A 21,109-nucleotide genomic window follows, 5' to 3' on the forward strand; every position below is an offset into this window, starting at 1 on the left:
TTTAACGTTTTACAATCACACGAATCTATTACCATTATCCGTCTGCCTTCATCCCAGAAACTTCTACTAGAAACTTCATCCCATTTTCATGTCTTTCTCAGTCATATTTAAGCTTACAAATACAAAATACAAATATTAATTTAGAATCTCATCTTCCACATATTTCATAAAAGCTTTTTAAATCTGCGTTTTATTTATTTTTCTCTTTTGTTATTGATATTTGCTCAAAAACTCAATCAACAGAAAACATATCCACGCAACAAGCACACACACTCCTGCCCTATCACAAAGCAAGAAAGTTGAATTTGTTACAACTGACAAATACCAAACACCGTAACAAACGAACATTGCTAGCCGATGACAGACGATGAATGTACGAAAAAGAAACCAAGAACAACTACAATTAACTACAACTACTACTACTACCAAACAAACGAACTAAAAAACAAAAGAATTTACTTGAGTATAAAAGTATGAAACAATTTATACATCTATATATACACGCACGTATAAATATATATACATCTATATTATATAGTTGGATAATTAAAGACTGCGACAGAATGAGTGCGAACTGTATTAGAATGGCCTTTTGATTCATGATTTTTTTCCTTTCGTCTGCCGTTGTGACTCTATAAAAAAACCTTCTATACAATTTTATATACATATATACATATTTGTTCTTGTGAATGGATTGTTCTGGGTTTGATTCTCTCTCTATATATATATGGTTTGAACAAAAAAACGCATCCAGCTGCCGAGCATCCGTTTGTTCTGATATTATCTGACTGATTGATTGATTGATTGATTGATTTACTGATAGCAATTTAGTTCTGTTTCGTTCCCTGTATTATCACACACTTCCTTTTCACTCATCATGTGGAGCTCTGTTTCTTTCTGTTTTATTTCTCTCGATCTATGTCTCTTCCTCTCAATAGTTCTCACTACTTGTATGTTATTTCCTACATCTGTTCATAGATTGTTTGCTGTTTTTTTTATCTTGCTGCAGGTTAAAGATCCACTTACCAATAAATATTACTTCCTGCTGTTACATCCCTTTGTTTTAGAATGTGGTCCATTTCTATCGTGTTTTAAGTTGAGCTCTCAAACTCCTATTCTCATGCTATTCTTGAGATTGTGTTTATTTTCATTATGTTTTATATGGGCTGCTATTTACAATCTAGAATACAGAGAAAGTTCCATCGAATGTGTTTTGTTGCCTTTTCTTTATTGCATCTCTTTCTCTCTACATCCGTCCTTGGTTTTTGATGAAAATGGGTTCTGTTCATTTTCTAATGTTACATTAACAGATTATGCGTTTGGTAATTCTATCGAATGAATTATAATTTCTGACTCTACTGTTTTCTTACATTATATATTGTTAGTGCGAATGGCATATTATACTCATTGTCGTTTCATAGCCGTTGTGTTTCGATTTATATCAAAGCTCCACCTGAACAGTGATGGATTGGGACCAATATGATGTCGATGATACTCACACTTGTTGCTATTTGGTTTGATGGAATGATTGATCGTACACATGCATAATTATTGCTGGTGATGGATAATGGTAATACCGCTGCTCGGTTGATGAGTTCTGTCTTGCTCCTGTTATTTTGTTCACATGTGTATGCAAAATCGTGTCTTGCGTTCATCTTTCGTTTCTCACCACACTTACTTTGCAACGAATGCGTTATGGTGTTGCATAGGTATGATTTATCCAGCAATACAACTGGTGATACGCGCCAAATACTGAATCCCTTCTCTTCCTCTACTCACCTGTTGCGGAACGCGTGAATGAACGGATATGGATCGACTTGTTTTGTGTCTGTATATGGTTGACTGCACTATTTTGCACCATCTTTCAGCATCAGTTTGGTTTGTTTGTTGGTTTTTAGTTTGTGTTTTGGACGGGTATGTATATTGTTTAGTTTCTTTTAAGCCCCATCATTTTGCTGTGTGCAAAATTTAATGTATGTTTTACGATTAAGATTGCAAATCAATGCATTTTGTTCTCCTTTTGTTTTAATCAAATCTATTTTTTTAAAGTTACTCAAAATTCGACAATGATTGGTTTGTTCTCTGTGACATTTTGAAAACAGATTGTGAAGTACTACTGAATGTCATTTCTAGCTTTGCTCACGCAAATATAGTCCTACATCTTTTTTCAATATATTGTGCATAAGAACGAAAAACAATTGATTTCACAGTTTTGTTGGCGTTATCCCTTTATGTTGTTTTGATCAGTTCTCCTTTTTCTATTCCTACCCTTTGTGGCTAACGGTCTTGATGAGTGATGCTGAAGGTATTGTTTACTATGTTTTATCTAACCAATAGAGTGTGCGCATTTTGGCTTTGGGTTTTGTTTGTTACAGCATTTGTCCGAACTTGCTACATATATTTATTCATATCACTTTGCATCTTGTTGTTGTATACCAACTTTTCGTTTGTACTGTTTCTTTTTAACCTAGACATCTTTGTATGAGTTCTATCACTTTTCATTACGATTTTTCATCACATCCATCACGATCACGATTGTTCATCGTAGTACTTGCAACTGATTTCGCAAGGAAATTGTCACATCAAATGGTTTAATGCAAAACCAATACATAAATCAGTACAAATATTTAAAATGGAATGAATATTGTGCAACATTTATACCCACACGCATCTTTGAACGGAATGCTACGCTAGAAGTGTTCAAACGCCTGAATAGACATAATATCTTTTTTTTGTCAAGTTAAGAATAACTAAGTTATGAATGCCGTTGACGCTGATGATTGTAGACTTCTTAAGAAACTGAACATTTTCCTCTTCCCTTTAATGCATTTAAACCTCCATATCCTCTACACCTCTGCAATATCTCATGTTTGATTCCGCTCACATGCACTATATATGCTGCACCTGTTTTATTATGCACTATCTTTTTACTTTTATAAACTTTCTAAATAATGCAATAATATTTGTAATTTACATACATTCTACATGTTAGCAGTATAGGTTTTGTTTTAAAAAAGCATACCTTCTAGAAAATATGTATAATTTCAGCTACGATACACTCCCAACTGCGGTGGCTTATTAGCCAGCCGACAAATAATTTTCATATGTATAGAAACACCATACAGCACATAACCACACACCGCTCACTGTCTGATGCAATACAAAAGCAAAGGAAACGGTTACGAAGGGCTTTGCGATTCTCGGTGCGCAAGATGAATTGCCTTTTAAAAACACATTACGCCGAGGGTTTACAAAAGGCTTTCAGTTTACGATTATTGTCACAATTGGACGAAGCCTTAGGCTCTTGGAGGGTTTATTTTTCCTCTTGAGCCACTGGTTCTTTAGCTGCTCTCTTCACCCAAACCTCTTGCAGCACATACATACATATCTTATGGCATGTTTTGTGCCACATTACGGTACAAGTAAACTCACATTCCGGTCTTGTGAGCAAAGAAACAATTTACACAAACAACATTCAACGACGGTGGGCTGGCTCAAAAGCTGAAAACGACAGACCTTCCAAATAAACTTGCGAGCCGGGAAGCCCCGTGCGGTCGGGTTACGGTACTTACGTACATATAGTACATTTATAATCATGTTTCACGCCACTCGAGCAATATTGTGCTACACCCAAGTCCGTGTAATTTTCTCGCGAGAAGAACCCCTCAATTTCAATGTGGGCCTTTTTCTCATTCGGATTTTACTGTCTGTGGCGCGGTTTTCACTGTATTTTTTCCCCGTCGCTTTGGTTTCCACGGCAAACAGAAGTAAATATTTGCAGCAGGCATTAAAGAGGGTACCCCAGATAAACCATAATCTTATTTGCTGTAAGCTTTGCCTGAACTGCCGTTTTTTGTGTTCCACGGAGCGCCTAAAATTATTAGCATTCGTTGAAGCTGTTTCAAATTAAGTAATTATGTGCGCATTAACCTTTTGACGAATTGGTCTAAGAGATTGTCTTAATTCGCTAAGGTACGGGAGATGTAGCCGGAAGACACAGGCTTTATTGACGTTGTTCATTTTCCTGCTCGCTCACAACGTTCTTTCTGAAAGCTCTAACGGATAATTCATTTGATACGTATTGTAATAGATTATTTTAACAGAATATATTCTTAAGCTTATTCCTCGTATACAAATACACAACAATTACAAATAAAACCCTCATTTTCAAAGATGCTATCGTACATCCCGATGCGCAGGTTAAGTTTAGCACAAACAAGATTAGTCAGAGAGATCTGTTTTGTTTTTCATAAATCGTTTTCTCTAATCCATCTTGATAAGAAACAGTAAAAAAAAAGAATTTAAAAATCGCATTTTAGAGCATTTTTCTGGCTGCCACTCTCAGCCACTCTTGTTCATGAAATGAATAAAAAAGCACCTTCTAATTTGACATTAATTTACACCACGTTCTTTACAAAATAAAACACTTCAGCTAGGCGATCCGTTTTTCGGATTGACACACTCTCTTTCTCTCTAGTTCAATAATGACCGAGAAAACTGTCCACACCGTGTCCAGTTCACAGTAACGGGAAAGTTGTTACACTAAATCGACCATCACAATTCCATTTACTAACCCCGGATGTAGCGGACTGTAACTCATGGCAATAAAATTGATGTAGTTTAATAACAGTACCGATTGCTTGCTGGTTTGCCTGCGATCAATACAAAAAACACGTACTCTCCCGCTCTCCCCGCTCACACTACAGTAATATCCTGTTATGAGCAGCCAGGTGTTCAAAAGCCAACTGTACTCTGCCGCTCGATGGATGGAAAGGCAGGCTCGGAAAATGAGAGTGAAACATAATTTCCGTCCCAATAATCATAAACATCTATTGATGTTTCTCCCCCATCCGATAGACGCTTTTGGCGTGCAAACTTTCGACATCAGATTTAATTCACTTTTTCACCGACACATTATCATGGGTGCGTGAAGCACATTACTGCCTGTTTGGAAAAGTTCCCGTAAAACGGACACAAAAAGCGCAGCAAAAAAAAGGTGAGCAATAAAATTTTCTTCTACCAGGAAACTTTATTCGCCTTTTTAGTCTAGTTTTTACAATACGTTTTTGGAATTTAGGAAAAGCGAACATTCTTAGCGAAGAAAGCAAGAAAAGTGTTTCCCAAAGTGAGACGTTAAAAATGCAATAATATTCAAGACCATACACACAAGCTCACACCCACACACACATTCGTCAATGTATCGGTGAAAAGCGACGGAAACTTAACCGTAAACGATCAAAATGGCAATTGAAAAATATGTACACCGTGCTTCTCTGCAAATTGAGTTGTGCGTTTCGGTAGGTGGACGGGTGCCCCTGATCAGAAACCGAAAGGAACAGCAACTTTCCGATAGATCTCAAGTTTTCTTTCACGTCCTCTACCGTTCCACCCAGTACGCACACTAGCTCGGTACGATGGAGTGCCGTGCAGACATTCGAAGCGGAAGTCAATATTCTTAAAAGCATCCTGCCACGAAACATGCTACAGCGAAACATGGAACCTAGTTCGGAAAGCGAAATTGCTAAGCAAGTTACCAGATGTTGCGCTTTTCTGTCGACGTGCGTGTCTATCTGCTGCTCTACGAGCCGTACGTTCACATACAGAAGCATATTGTTTCCTACTTATCAGAGTGGGTTTTTTTTTATTCTTGTTGCATCTGCAAATAGCAACATAGCTCCAGCAAAAGCATTCCGGGTACCTCCGGTTTCATGCGGATCGAAGTATTGAGTCGTCACACGACACACAACGAGACCCGTTGAAATCGTTTTCGTATAAGCGAAAAGAAATCATCGTACGTTTCCCATTCAACTGCGTGTAGCGGGAAATGTCGCTTCTTTGAATGGCGAAAAAAACATTTCCCTCTATACACTCATACGTGCGATCTTATCGGCTGTACCACTCCCAACTAACCTCAATTGAACGTAATTCTTATGCACGTACAAGCTCCGTGGGGACTGTGTTTGCCAAAAACAACCCACCATAAGCATCACAAACTGTGTGTCTCGAGTTGAAGATGACGATGTCCTAGCGGACAATTGTGATGATGGCGATGGCGATAATAATGACGATGTCATGCCTTATGTTTATATGAAGCAGAATAGTACGGACACGGAGCAAAACTCATCGCAACATGGGTAGCAGCCAAAGAAATGGTATGATTTTTTTAACCTCTTCACTGTTCAGTTCGCATCATGGGATAGCAGTTCCAACGATGTAGCACGATTCACAAGACACTCTAGTGCACGCATAAGAATGTACTGTCCATGTGTTATGGAGAAAAAAATAGACAGAATATTGACTGTCACCAATAACCGTAAAACGTTCCAAAATCGATCAACAAACGATCGATCCGCGTTCAAGCAGCAAATACGCTCTCTTTCTATCTCCTCCCCTGCCCTCCTTAGCATAACATACGTATGCTGCAGAATTTATTCGCCGAGTGAAGAATAGAACACAACATCACGCTGGTTTGGTCTGTACATTCGACGAAACCTTCTCTCGTTTCCATTCCGTTTCCTTTGCTTTCGCACAGACGCTTTGAAATGTGCCGTTAGGCATGCCCCTCCTCCCCCTGCGTGTGTGGTGTAAGAAGCGTTGAGAGAATCGGCTGAAATTTGATAACGATACGTAGCGCAATAGTAGCGTACTTCAAAGAAGAAGAAAATGCGTATCCCCTATTAATATGCGGCAAACATTCGACAACTGTGTGTTTAGATGGATTGTAAATAATCGTTATCGTTACTTGGTTGCAAAGCTTGTGTTTGTGTTTCCTGTAACGTGTCTGTAGAATGTATCGCTTGGCTAATATAGTTCCGTCATTGCTTTCTTTGTTAATAGTACACCATAATTCTGTTACATTTTATTTGCACCGTTTCTTCGCTACCCACAAGCTAATGCACTAGAAAGTTTGTATATACCTGTAAACGCCTTGCATTCACACAAATGCTAACTATGCTTGCTTTTATTCCATCTTACTTATTTACTACTATGTAACACGTTCTACTAGACAACTTTCGATTTCGTTCCAACTAGCTCATGTCAGTGGCAATATTAAAAAGTAAAAATTTATAGAGACGATAGAAGAAAAAAATACGAGCATCGCAAAGGAAAATACAAATTTGCTCCTAGTGTGTATGCAACTTCCCGCATGCATACGTTACGAGAATTTTAAGTTGATCTTACGGTCCAGTAAAATAAAATGTCGTGCGTGTACGTTAGCATGAAACTACAAAATATTCTGCGCCTAGTATTTAACACAGTTAATTAACAATCGCTCAAATTATTTACAAATCAGATGCAAACTATCCTGTCAATAGCATGGAAGTCAAACGTACCACGCAAACCTCACCGGAAAAAAGGACATTCGCAGACAAGGGACTACACACAAACACACACTGTACTAAAAATTTCCTGTCGACTTATTTGTAACACATCTAGTTCATTCTTCGTTCGTAGTGAGTGTGTTGTTAGTGTATTTGTACTTTCTTATATTCCAAATTTTACGCTTCTGTGTACAACACTCGAAACAACACTTGCATTTCCACCAACAAAAAGGTTTCCGCCACTATCTGCTTAAAGCTGGTAGCACGATTTTGCGAACAACTGCACAGCAACGCGAAAAGCAACTGCGACAAATCGGCACAGAAACATAATCCGACGCAATTGTGTCTACCAATGAGATCCGCTTGCATTGGTTTGCAGCGTTGTGCTCCTAGCTTAGTTTCGCTTTCAACACATACCCATTCAATACTTCATTTGCTATCACATCCCGTTTTGTGGTGGGATAGTTTTAGTTTCAATTTCGCGACTGTAAGCTTCATGCCGAAAACAGTCAACTTTCAACACCTCCACAGACACTCAAACTAGCAAAACCATTAATTTTTCTATTGTTTCACTGTGTGTCAGTGCTACCGTCTACAATCACACTCACACACACATACACCCAGTGCCGCATTTTTAATACACGAAAATCTCTTTTCTCTTTCTCTTTTTCTCTCTCTCTCTTTTCTTTTACGCTTCTTGGTGTTCGTGGTGCCCTGACTTCCGTCCCTTCTTTCACGTTCCACGACCTGTCCCACATTCTTCCGCATTCTCTTCCTTCTCTTTGCCCTTCTCTGTCCCTTTTCTCTCTCTCTCTCTCTCTTTCTCTCTCTCTCTATCTCTATTTCTATGTATCGTTCCCTAATTATAGACGATGCCCGTTCTGCGGACATTCGGCAATCACGTAGCCTAGCGGGAGCGCGACCTGCCGCCCGTGTCCCCGGTGGTGTCCCCCGTGGCCGTCAGTGCGGCAGCTGGCGGTGCCGCCGGCAGTCGCGTCAGTAGTGGCGGTGGTGGTATTGGTGACGGTGACACCCATCACGACATTTACTACTATCATCCGCGGCACGACTGCCAAAGCCACAGCCTCGAGCACAACTACGAGAGCGAACACAAAAAAGCACACAAACAACAGCACAACAATCACTATGCCACCTATCACTACACCGGCAAGTCTGGCCACCATCATCCACCTCACCATCATCACCAGTACATGTACACCAGTAACAACAGCAACAGCAGCAACAACAATAACACCAGCAACACTAACCACCACAACCAACCGAACGGGCCGGGCAGTAATGGCAATGGCGGCAGTGGCGGTAACGGCGGCGGCAACAATCAGTCGAAAGGTCGCGCGAAAGCCAAGCGCAACGAGTACGAGCGCCCCGGTGGTCCGTCCCCGGGCGGCACTAATCCCACTGCTGCCGCCGGTGCGGCCGGTCAGTACGGTGCCGGCGGCAGCAGTCCAGCCGGCACCGTCGACCACGGGGGCAAGTCCTCGGCCAAAAGTCGGCAGCTAAGCTGCGAGCTGTTCGATCCGCCCGGCTACGGTGAGCCGAAGCACCACGGCAAGCACCACACCAAGAGCAAATCACAATCGCAAATGCTGCTGCTGCCAGCACCGACCGCCACCAACACCGCCACACTGCCCGCCCACATGCTCACGTCCGCCGGTGCACCGACGCATCCTTCCTCCTCCTCCTGCTCCTCCTTCCATCGCGCCTCCCTGTCCGATTCACGCGAAACGTCTCCCACCTCTCCTTCGCCACCGCCGCTTCCACCGCTGCCGCTCGGTGGCCATGCCGCAGGCGGCAATACTGCCAAACACCAGCCGCAGCAAAGTGTGCAAAATGGCAAACAACAAACATCGCCAGCATCGTCACCGACGATCGCCCGACGCTATCAGGCGAGCAATAATGCAAATAAATCACACTACCACCATCACCAGCAGCAAGCGCTGCCCCTAACGCCACCAGCAACACAGCAGCAGCAACAGCAACAACAGCAACAACACTACACTAAAAAACACACTCAGAAACATCAGCAACAGTCGCCGGTAAATAATAGTGCCAATGGGCACGGCAGCAGCCGGGCCAGTTAGTTGCAGCGACGGGAAGTGACAGATCGCACCGTGGGTGGGCGGGTGGCCGATCGGGTCGGTTGAGCAATGCCAGGGAAGAAAACACTCGAAAGACGTGGAACGAATACATTAAACGCTCAGAACGGTGCCGGACACGATCAAACAGCATCTCTGTTTACTAGCAAATCACAATATTACCGGAACGACTCGGCGTGGTGGGGGTGTATGGGATGGGGTGAGCTGCGTGTGGTCAATTTCTCTTCGGTGCAGTCGGTGCAACAATTGTGCTTCAAATGTTGACGCACACAAATGCAAACACAAAAAATGTGCGACGCAAAAACACGCCCGTTTGCGAGAGTGTGTACACACAAGTGGTCGCTTCTGGATAAGTCCTCGGGATCACACCGTGGCACGATTCATTCCCATCTCCATGGGGCAGTTGTTCCTACCTTCTTCCTCCCATCATGGCAGCTGCTAAGCCGGTTCCTTGCGCAGTGTGTGCAGTCCGAGCACAAACAGTCCGAGCAGAGCTGAACACAACGGCTGTACATATAGACACCACTTCTGTGTGCAAGTGGACACAGGCAGACTAGTGGTACAAGTTTGAAGGATAATCTGAAGAATAGAGGGAAACGCTCACACACAAAAACGAGAAAAACAGTTCAGTAACAAAACACAGAACAAAGTAGAGATTCAAGCGAAACGAAGCTTCACCCCTCCCCCCCACCCCAGTGGATGCGATGTAATATTTACATACACTTCGGCGAGGGAGCTATAAAAACCAGACCTTCCCACCAAAGGAAACATGATTTATGAGTACATTAAGAATGTGTAGATAATCGGTTCAGCTGAAAAGCGGGTCATGGGTTACGTTGGAACACCGCACCAACCGGACGGACGAAAACAAAGTTGAACGAGTGTTGGTGGTTATTGCTGTTGCTGCTGTACGTGGTTTAAGTGGTTCCCTTCCTCCCCAATTCCTCCGTGCTTCTCCCTCTTTCCTATTCCACTCGCAGGGGTTTCTTAAGCGCAGCCTTTTCCCTAGTTTAAAAATCATCAACGCGCGTCAACGGCGAATGGTAGAAAATAAATGGCTGGTAAACTGTAGCGTCACTCGCCAGCGTGTCCGTAACATACCGGTGCACACTTACGCTCCTCACGCGGATCCAATGCACTGTACGATTAATACTTGCACAAATGCTTTATGCGTGGTGGCAGAGCTATATGCTACCGATGCTGCCTCATATCATGCTCACTGATTTCACCATCATCTTCACTTATTATTATAACTCACTCATTTAGTCTTTTTTTTACATTTTTCGACCTGTATCCGACATATTCTTAAGTTTTTTTAATCATATGTATAGCTTTAACGTATTGTAATTTTATTTGTTTTTCTGTGTCAACGCTTCCAGGTACTCCAAGAAATGAAATTTAACCTTTAATGATAAAATTAAACATGCAAAATTTACTATTTGATAAATTAAGTAAATATTTTTACGTACTGTTGTTTCTTTTTAACTGAAAAGGTTTAATTAATTTCATTAATGAACGCGTTGTACGACCACGTTGTTCTCTTATACTGCAAAAATCTAAACTCTTCGATACATCAAACATTCTAAAAGATGACATAAGTACCACAATCAATATTCATGAAATGTTTCGAAATAAACATATTAGGTTTCTTCAAATTAAATGAATACCCGCATATGATGCGTTTCATGAACGACAGCTATTATATTTTCACTTCCCATGCAAGCTAATCGTATTATCGTGCCTCTTTTAACAAATTTGTTTCGTTGGAAATGCTGTGTACGAGTGCCGGTTAATTGTACGCTCTAGATACACGGAACCTATTCAGCAATTGATAACGCTTCCACAAAACCTTTGCACGTGAACAGAACATGTCGTGGGGGAATTGTTAAATACCGAGCATGGTGTACCGGCTTGTAAAGCACACCGGCACAGTTACGTGTATTACACCGTTGACATTATTGTGCTGATTCACCTGGAAATAACTTTCCATCATTGTTCGCAACTAGATAACGCAGAACAAAAATCAAATACATGTGCTGGGCCACATACCACTAACGTTGTGAATCGGCACAAATGTTCGAGTACAGAAAGCCAACATGATTGCGTTATAAATATGAAATACTTCATCCCTCTCTATTCTCTTTCGCTAGTCTTTGTCGTTCCTGTGAAAAAATCAATAGGTATTTTTTTCCTTGGACATCATTGTTAATGGTTTTAACATATGGGACTTGCGGGCACGGAATTATGAAGTACCAGGCGTCTCCATTAAAATGAGATTTTATTGTGTCTCGAGGTTACGACGTATTGTAGTAAAAATTTGATGCAAACAGTAACTAAAAGTGTTTGTTAAGTATTTTTTCCAATAGCAACACTACTTATAACACTATTTCGGCAATCAGTCTTGCTTTACGGGCCGAAAATCATTCCTAGCACCAGCCAAATATGTTCCAATTATGGCCCAAAAATACATTTCGACGGCCAAAGTCTACGTATTTCCAATTAAAAATCTACCGGCCCGCAATCCACACTGAACGGGCGCAGGCCACACTCAGCTCTCGCCATCTTACAAATCCAATTAATTTGCTCCATAAACGATGTGAAGGGGGTCAAATGGGAGCGCCACAACATTACGGCGGTACCAGGCGCGTAGTCCTGCCAGGCGCAAACCGACAGAGCCAACGCTTTTGCTATCGGCACTGGAAAGCGCACCGGTCACTAGAAGTGTAATTGAAATCGAATTAGTTGAAGCGAACAAACACCCCGAAACTGACTCTGGTGGCAGGACGCGAACCTAACCCAGGGCGAGTGCAGATAAATTTTAGATGAATCTAATTAAAAGATAAAATCTGTTCGTAGCCCTCTACCGACCGATACCCTAATAATCCGGGGCCTTCGCTCAAGTGGCCACCGTGTTTAGGAACTCGGCAGTGTATTTTTTTCGTGTTTCACCACACATTTACAATCCCAGACAGTGCAACATAGCGAAGAGATGGAAAACCATCTGTCCTCGCGGTTTCTTACCACACCTACCACGTACCAAAATGGCGCCGCGAAACGTACCAAACTTTAAAAATTCAAATATCGTTTCAATGTTTTCAACGGCATTGAAAAGCATAGAAAATTGAAAGCTGGCAAAAACACTGGCTGCGCTCAATGAAATTAAGTATATTCCCAGCCCACCTATTTTCATACAAACTTTGTCGTCACCATCCAGCAATCGACGGATGGCAAGTACCCTTTCCTTTCCCTTCCCCTTGGCAGATGCCAGCTATATCAAACGTGAGAGTGAGATGATTGCCACCCATCAAATTCACGCGCCCCATTTTCTGTTCTGTTTCTACCACACCCTCCTCTGCCGTGTTCTGCAGCTTCATCAACCAAAAAACTGAGTTGCCACGCGCAGTCGGGGGGATAATTTTCAATTATTTACCCTGCTCACGATGAAGCAATTAGGAAGAAATTAGTCAAAATAAACGATAAAGTATTGCTTCATAAAACAAGGCAGTGTGCCAGTCTGCTGCAGCTTACACTTGGAAACGAGTAAAAGCATAAACGCACCCGTTCTCGCAAGCCCAGTAATAAACGGTGCGGATAGGGAAAACAACGAACAAGTGACACCATTCGGAAAACCGCAGCCTGCCGTCAAATTCGACACTCAAAACAGACGGCAATCATTTCGTTGCCACGAACGTCGCTTTAAACAGACGATGCACTTATCGCGGGTTTTGTCAAACAGCGTAAAAATCGAGGCGAAAACTTAGGGGGAAAATGTGGCCACGGAACTGTCAATTTGCTGACACTGCAAGTTGTATTTGGGGTGCAGTTGGTGGTACTCTTTCAGCGAAACATCAGCCACCACAACCGTCCTCCCTAATGAGAAGCGAATTTTCTGCACCAACTGTCTCGTAATTTAGCGCAGCATCCTTCCATCAAGTTGGATCATTTTCACCGTTTCACCTATCGGTGAGATTGTGAGAAAATTGTGTTTGCTATTATTCATTGAGCTAGGAATTTTTTACTTCCTTTTTACATGAGTTCTATTCTTGCTTCAGAGATTTTGAAGTGAAGGAGTAACAAACGAAACAATAACGCATCAATGGTTATCTTTCGAAGCAATTCTTCGCGATTGCAGTAGTTTTAATTCAACACTTTCTGAATAATGATGGGTTTTTCATTATGATTCTTCGCCTAACAATCGATGGCAAAGAGAAAGCAATCAAACAAACCGATTGTTCTTGGGAAACAATAACTCATATAATTGGAGACGAAGCGTACGAAGGAATCACTCGCAATGATAAAGCGCATTTGTAACATAGTCTAGTGACAAAAAAAATGATCAAAAACTAATCAGAAATCAAAATTTACCACTTTTTCATCAAATTTCTCAACGCATTTGTAGCAATGCAGTACACAACTGATACGTACACCAGGTCGTAAGTAATAGATTGATTTTCTATTTCTACCAATCCTGTCCACAGGCATGTAAATAGCAACACCGAAAATAAATTATCTTTACCGTGCACTCGACTCGGAACTGACTTCATTCCACAAGCTTTGGGAAAAAAGAGACTCTATATCGAACACACCGGTCCGTTCCCACACACTACATCTGTCATGGGGCGCAAAGTGAGTCTCAATTCCCTTGACTCGATCGTCCCAAGCGTGCTTTGCAGGCGCAAAGTGCAAACAGATGGGTCGCGATACGTCATCACCGTGCCACCGGGGCCGCTGGTGGTGATGAGAATCAGAATCAGTTTATTTTCTTATTTTCTTCCTACGGACACACGTACACACTTGGTCTTGGGCAGGGAAGCATATTTCTTCCAGTGGACAGGGTGACTGGATGGCTGACACCAAACTCCCCCAAACACATCCAGGGTCGCAAGGATAAGCAAGAGAGGCAAGGGAAGGCGAAATTCTCCCACCGCCGGCGAATCGATTGTTACCGCTGTTGCCCTACGCCATCATTCTCAAGACGGAAATTGATTTCGATATTATAGATAGACTAGACAATTCAATTTCATCGAAACACCCAGAGGGCTGAGAGACACAGACGAACATACGCACATAACGCACGTGTGCCAGACGTTCTTCTAAAATCTAACAGTCACCCGCATAAGAAATGTTGAACAGGAACAGGCAGAGCCGTAAGAGGGTAAGAAATACCGTGCCGGAATCGACGGAGCGAATGAGGGGTGCACGGGTGCAGCAAAATACAGTTTAATGGTATCATTTCTTCGGCACGGTTGATGTAGCACCTGGCCAACAGAGCTGAGTCACGGCCGATCGCCCCCGGGGAATGGGTCCGTTCCACTCGAAACCAGAAGCCCGGGACACATTGCAGCAGGGCACACGTTGGTACTTTTGCCTCGGGTACTTGCCCACGCTCCCCATATCGGATTCATGCTTCAAGCACTCGAACCCTTGTTCGGCAAGGTGACCGGTATTTTCCCGCACGCTCGTGAGTCAACATTGCTCGATACGAGGTGGGACTGTGGGACTGTGAGACTGCACACTCTTTGCACCTTTGTCATTGCTCGGGTTCGAAGTTTCCAATAGCCTGCCCCAAAACGGGACGCCTCACAGTGCTGGGAATACCTTTGCCTTTGCTCGCCAGGGGGAAATAACCGTACCCGTCACTGTGTTCTCCCACCGTGCCCATGGAAGGTCATAGTTTAGCAACGGTTACCGCACCGAACCTGCCGTGGTGTTGACCTCCTTTTTATTATATCCCTCCCGAAACCATGCACTCACGATGCTCGCTACCAAACCGGTACGCTGCCATCGGCAAAAGAAACTCTCCCGGGGGGGGGTGTTTGCACATTCATGATCGATTTCGTTGTACATTTGCTACCGATACCGAACACTGCTCGGAGTACGGGTGTGTGTGTACCGGCCCAGAGACGTATGTTGGATCCTGGATCCTGTTACCTAAGACCGTCACCGATCTCCGATTTCTTCGAGCATGGAATGGAAATGGAACGCTAGCGTATGAGCCCGATGATCCTTAACTAATGCTTACGCCCCGCTTTCCACTATCGCCCTCCTCGGTGCATCAAAAGGACGAAGCTGTCTGCATTATGGAGAGCATCTTATCTCTCCGGTAGTTCATCACTCAGGGTGAACTAAAATGACAAATGAAAAACAGACTGGAAGAGCTGGTTCCATTCTTTTTGGATTTCTCAACCCGGTTTTGTTAGATAATCGGTACGCTTCTACTTACATAACTTGGTTTTATGTGAACAAAAATCAATGACAGATGAAACATCTTTATGATGCATTTTAATTAAACACTGCAAAAAAGATGCCCTATTTACCTTCCTCCTTTCATCTTTTAATACAAACACCTCTCCAAGGTTCAGACAACACACGGATCCAGTTGCCGATTGCCATTACAAAACCATCAACCATCAACGGCACTCAACAAACAATTAAATTGTTTTATCTGTTTGTTTTGCAAAGACACCCCCGTTTAACCTACACCATCATCCTTTCGTTGTGGGCAGATTTATGGTACATCACCTGTTTTTTTCGCGTTCGCTCTCCATTTGCTAATCATTTCCCGATTGACATGTAAATCGGACACATTAGTAATTCAAATGAGCTTTAATGAGTACACTTATGTGCAATCGATCTTGGACGCAATTTGCATTTCGATTCTTTTCCGTACTATTTTGCACAGGGGAGCGTGTTACTGCTCCTCCCACACCGCACCGGTGCATCGCGCGTCACCAGCCGCTGCTCTAATCACGTGGAAATGGGCGTCGCATCATGACGAAGCAAGCGTGGGACCATCGTTTAATCCACTGCCCTTAAGAAGCTCACACAGTCTTGCATTGGGTTGGTCGAAATCTGACTCCTAAACTGCTCGAGGCGCACGTGACAGGGCAGAGCATGAAAATATTACGTTTCAAGCCACGAGGTTACGAAATGTTTCAATCAACTAACTTCGCAACTAGCCTCTCAGCTTTTTGACATGGGCCCCGGCAGAGAAGAAATCAGCATGAATTGATGCTGCTAAGGGTCATGTTTCCCGTCGCAAGCCTCTTCATCACCTTCCATTGTGTAGTGTGTGCGTTTATCGCATTACACCATCTCCATTGAGACCACAACAACAACAGCAACAACAATATTCACACGTTGCAAGCGCCCGCTTCACCAATCTATACACACTGACAATCTTTTGAACGGGAGCGTGTCATGATGATTTGCAAAGTTAATGAACCCATTTCAACACGAATAAACCCGCACCGTCACTACCTCGCCTCGCCAACGACGGGCGTACCTCTCCAGCACATCCAGCCACAGTTTCCACTTAGCGCGCGGCCGTATCCGGGGAAAGAAACTTTTGCCCGTGCCTTAACTGAATCGATAAATTTTAACCTAACTTTTGCATTTTGTAAACTCACACCGAACTCACCTATCGGATCGGTCCCATCCGGAGGATGTTACGGGGAAAGCTTCGGGATAGACCTACCATACTAACACACACACACACAAACATATATGTTATGTGCGTGAAAATCTTTTTTCGCAATGGGGGTACCCGCATCGAGGATGATACGAAGCCAAAGAGACGCACAACCGGAAACGGATTGAGAATCGGTTCGGCTCTGCTCGGTTGCGTGATCACATCCTTACGGCACGTTTCGCTGCGCCTTTCCGTTTTCCTATCCGGTGGCGTATTTTTCCTTGCGTTCAAGTTTTCTCCCACACTTCACATCACCTTCGCGCCCTTCCACAAATAGCCCGGCCCGACCATATAGCCCTCGCAAATGGCACATTTTCACGCCTGCACAAATTTTTAACCAGCAGCCACCTACAAACGCACACTCACGAGCATACACACGCACTGGTAGGAAATCGGGCCACACGCTCGGTAGAAGTATCGAAGTATGGTGAAATGAAAACCGAGCTTTCCTTTTCTCAAGTGTTTCAGTGTATTGTTTTTTGTCTTTCTCCTGTTTGCTTCTTAAAACAAAGCGCAAACTGTCTGTAGCAGCCGCCACATATACACATCCCTTCGCACATTTGCAGCACAAATAAGGATTTTAAGGCTGGCGTCTCATTTCGAACGCCCGCCTGAAATGCCACTTCCGTTAAAGGAGGTGAAGCGGGACAGGTGGGGACGATGCGGGGAGAGCGCCTTAAACAAACAATCCAAGGTAAATTGAGATTTTTTTTTTCGTTGTTTTGCTTCGTTCATTTCTTGCTACACAACGTTTCCGTTTTTTTCCGGATGACTTGGTTGCGAATGTTAGCCCGCACCATGCACACGACCGGGAAATGGCGAGCATCGAACAACGCAACCCCGCAGGTAACGCGATACCGTAGGCGGTGGTAAGATCCTGCTGGGATTGTGTCTTTGTTTTAGCTTGGAAGGGAGCGGCTATTTTTTAACGAGATCGAACATCGAACAAGCTCCACACGAAAGCACACTTCGCCGGATGCTGCCCGAAAGGATCAGAGTTTTGCTCCCTGCGTTCCACCTGGGTTGCGATTGCAATAAGCCGCTGTTGCAACTTGCTCGGAGCGGGAAGACAATCGGAGCGAACGAGAGGAAGAAAGCGGCCGGTACCGTACTCGTAAAACTTTTGATTTTATTTACGTAGAAGCGCTTCGAAAAAGCTGTAAAATATGGGCACCACCTCCACTACCAAAGCATACGGGGTCTGATTTTTCTTTATTTTTTTCCTCAGACCCAACACTAAAGCCGATAATCATGAGCACCGTCAAATGACACAGGAGTATGTCACCGTATCGATGGCGAATCCTTCCCGGCAGGGTGTAAATTGCAAACGGGAGGTTTTGTGTGGACTCCTCCCGGTTGGTTTTCTCGCCGCGGCTCGCCCGAATTTCGATCGCTTTCCGAACGAGCAGCGGCAATAAAGCGTCTTTTGCTATCGTGTCATCAAATAAGATAGCCTAACTTTATTGTTCCGGTGGTTTTGACTCATGTTTATGGCCCCGTCGCTATCGGGTTAGGCGATGAAACGGTGCTAGGAGCATTGTGCAGCCTGGAATACAGGATTGTACCTAATACGTGCTCCCCCCAGACTCAACAAACAACCATAAATAATTCCCGTAATCCTTTGGCCATGGTTGGATGCGACTGTATGTGGAACAGCGTGCGCCAGCAAATGCACCTTTGAACCAATCTTGATCGAGAAAATTGGAACGAATGAAGCATTTCAACGGTACAGGTGCTACCTTGTTCAGGTTGACTAAAATAAAAGTGCCCGGAAAATGAGCTCGTGTGGTTGGTGGAATTTTGGTAAAATTAATGAGACCCCAATGCTGCTGGTATGTGTAACTGTGGACACAATGCCTAGCAATAAGCCTTCATTCCAAGAACTTCTACTAAAACCCGAGTGATTCCGGGCCACTTGTTCCAGAAAAGTGTATACTCAAAGACCCGAGACCGTTCGGTACATTTCGGAGGCATCAAAAACATGGAATAATAACACATGTTTGTATAGATAGTCTTGCTATTACAAGAAATGATTCAATATCATAATAACATAAGAGGCTGTCCTTCGTTTTAGTGAGAGACGTTTCCTAAAAATGGGAATCCTTTTCCGCAAGTGGTTTGGCACCTGTGTGGAGCACCTGGTTTGTATAATTTTGGAAACGTATATTTCAAAGAAATTAGATTACAGTTTTTCAAGCGTACACCGGTACCAGTAATATGCAGATTGTGTGCTCTAATGTTTTGCCGGCATACCGTTGTTTGCAAATAGTAAAAGAAGATGCCGAGCAAATTAAATCTTGTGCCAAGTCGATCAACATTATAGTTTCCATGTTTGGAAATTGCTACAAGAAGCCAATTTCATGCCAACGGCCTGATGATACGGCAGACACAGCAAATTCAAGTATGATTCTATTCCATTGCTCTCGTCGCTCTCAAGCCCTCCTCTTCTCGTTCTCTTTTTGTTTGTGTTTCGGCAAAGGATACGCAAATAGTAGTCGAATTCGATCGAAAACCACTATATGGAATTTGATCGAATGTTTACGCTTTTCCAAAATGGAATTGCCTTCAAGGTACGCCCGGTGTGGTGTGGGAGTGTTCCAATCGTTCCGAACATATGCGCAAGCTCATCGGGCTGTTTTCGTAATATTACAATCAGTTTGTATACGTATATTTGGGTGTGCCTGTCTGCATGTCTATGTGTATACATATTTTTATTGCGCCCGTACACTTCAGTGATTTCAGTCGATTGCTCCCCCTTTCCGATGCTAATGCACCCTGCACGGTTAAGGGTCGAAGCGAATAAACTACAGCCAGCCCAATGCCAGCCGTCGTGGGTGTGCGTCGGCACAATGGCTGAGAGCGGTTTTAAATTTGTGTTCAAGACTGTGATCACTTTCCATTTCGATCTCGATCCAACCCGACGGCCCTCGGGGTCGTCCCGGTTCTGGGTATGAGCGCAAAACCCAGACCGCCCGCAAAAGGCATAAAAATATGAAGATTAGGTAAAGCAACAAGCGCACTTCTGCACAAACGTGGGCTGCTGCCGAGCTGTGGAGTAGCAGGCTGCAATAAAAATCCACAACGGTGGAACGGAAAACCGGGAGCGAAACGGATACAACTCACGGACGCTAAATCCACAATATCGGATTTACCAAAATCCAACATCCTCGAGGACAGATTCCGACTTCTCAGCGAGCCGGAAGGATACGTCGGGAAGGACCAACATAAACACCCACCCATGCAGATTGAAAAGTGATGAAATAAGTGGGCAGAGTACGAACGATGGAAAAAACCTTTCCATGGAAGCTTTCTCTCTCTCTCTCTCTCTCTCTCTCTCTCTCTCTCTCTCTCTCTCTCTCTCTCTCTCTCTCTCTCTCTCTCTCTCTCTCTCTCTCTCTCTCTCTCTTCAACCCCTCCCCTCCTCGTGCGAGAAGAAATGCTGGCCAACCCTGCGAAGCGTATGGTTGGCTTGGGCGTGGAAAAAAATCGCCTGCCAACCGGCTCTCCAGCGAAGTGAAAGCTTGTTTGGGCGGATTGGTGTAAGCAAATGAAGATAAATGGAAAACGACTTTGTGCTTTTCCACCCTGCGGATTGTAACGTGGTTCATTGTCCTTTTCGTACTTGTTTGAATCGTTGATTGCTTCGAATCCAATGGACCATAAGTATTGTCATGCTGCATTACGAAAAACACTTCAAAATAGTCAGATTTATCTTGGGTTGAAGGATGGTGGAATGATTTTTTTCTCTTTTACGAGCGGATGTGATGTAACACATGAGCGATTTTGAAAGCTTACCACCTATTTATTTTATTCTCTGCAGCGTTTTCAAATGTATCAATTTAATTGTGCACTAAGCACATGTGATGATATTTACAATTAATGTGCAATGTCTCTAAATAACAGATTAAAGCCACTACTGGAAACTACATTGTGAAAACTATTTAAAAAAAATACCATCTTCAACCCGCACAATGTTGGCCGTATATGGGCAATCTGATGTGTCCAACATCCTTTGATGTTGCCATGAACTGTAGTAGCCCAGCAAAAAATAACTTAAATGAGATAAACGTTACTACCCAAAAGAGTTTGTTTTTAGATCGACTATGTCTGAGATCCACATAATTAAGCAGAAAATTAGTTAAAATGTTCTGGGTAAAACAAAGCCATTTTCGACGTAGGGCTATGCCTTGTTTAAACGC

At 43.3% G+C, this 21,109-nt stretch overlaps 2 protein-coding genes across 2 annotated transcripts in view; both read left to right on the forward strand.

Moving 5' to 3' along the window:
• The window catches only part of LOC121590835, a 66,527-nt gene that overhangs the window by 42,350 nt on the left and 3,068 nt on the right, over positions 1-21,109 (forward strand). The gene's annotated exons all lie outside the window — the stretch shown is intronic.
• On the forward strand, positions 1,460-14,922 carry LOC121590812 (uncharacterized protein DDB_G0283357-like). The gene is made up of 2 exons (XM_041910823.1): positions 1,460-2,305; positions 8,192-14,922. The coding sequence occupies exon 2, from the start codon at positions 8,534-8,536 to the stop codon at positions 9,422-9,424; it is 891 nt and encodes a 296-aa protein (XP_041766757.1). The 5' UTR covers positions 1,460-2,305; positions 8,192-8,533; the 3' UTR covers positions 9,425-14,922.

This window comes from Anopheles merus, chromosome 2R (assembly GCF_017562075.2).
Source record: "Anopheles merus strain MAF chromosome 2R, AmerM5.1, whole genome shotgun sequence".
In the NCBI taxonomy this organism is placed as follows: Eukaryota; Metazoa; Arthropoda; class Insecta; order Diptera; family Culicidae; genus Anopheles; species Anopheles merus.

Coding starts and splice junctions, on each gene's coding strand:
- LOC121590812 (XM_041910823.1), top strand. CDS start 8,534: ATGTACACCAGTAACAACAGCAACAGCAGCAACAACAATAACACCAGC.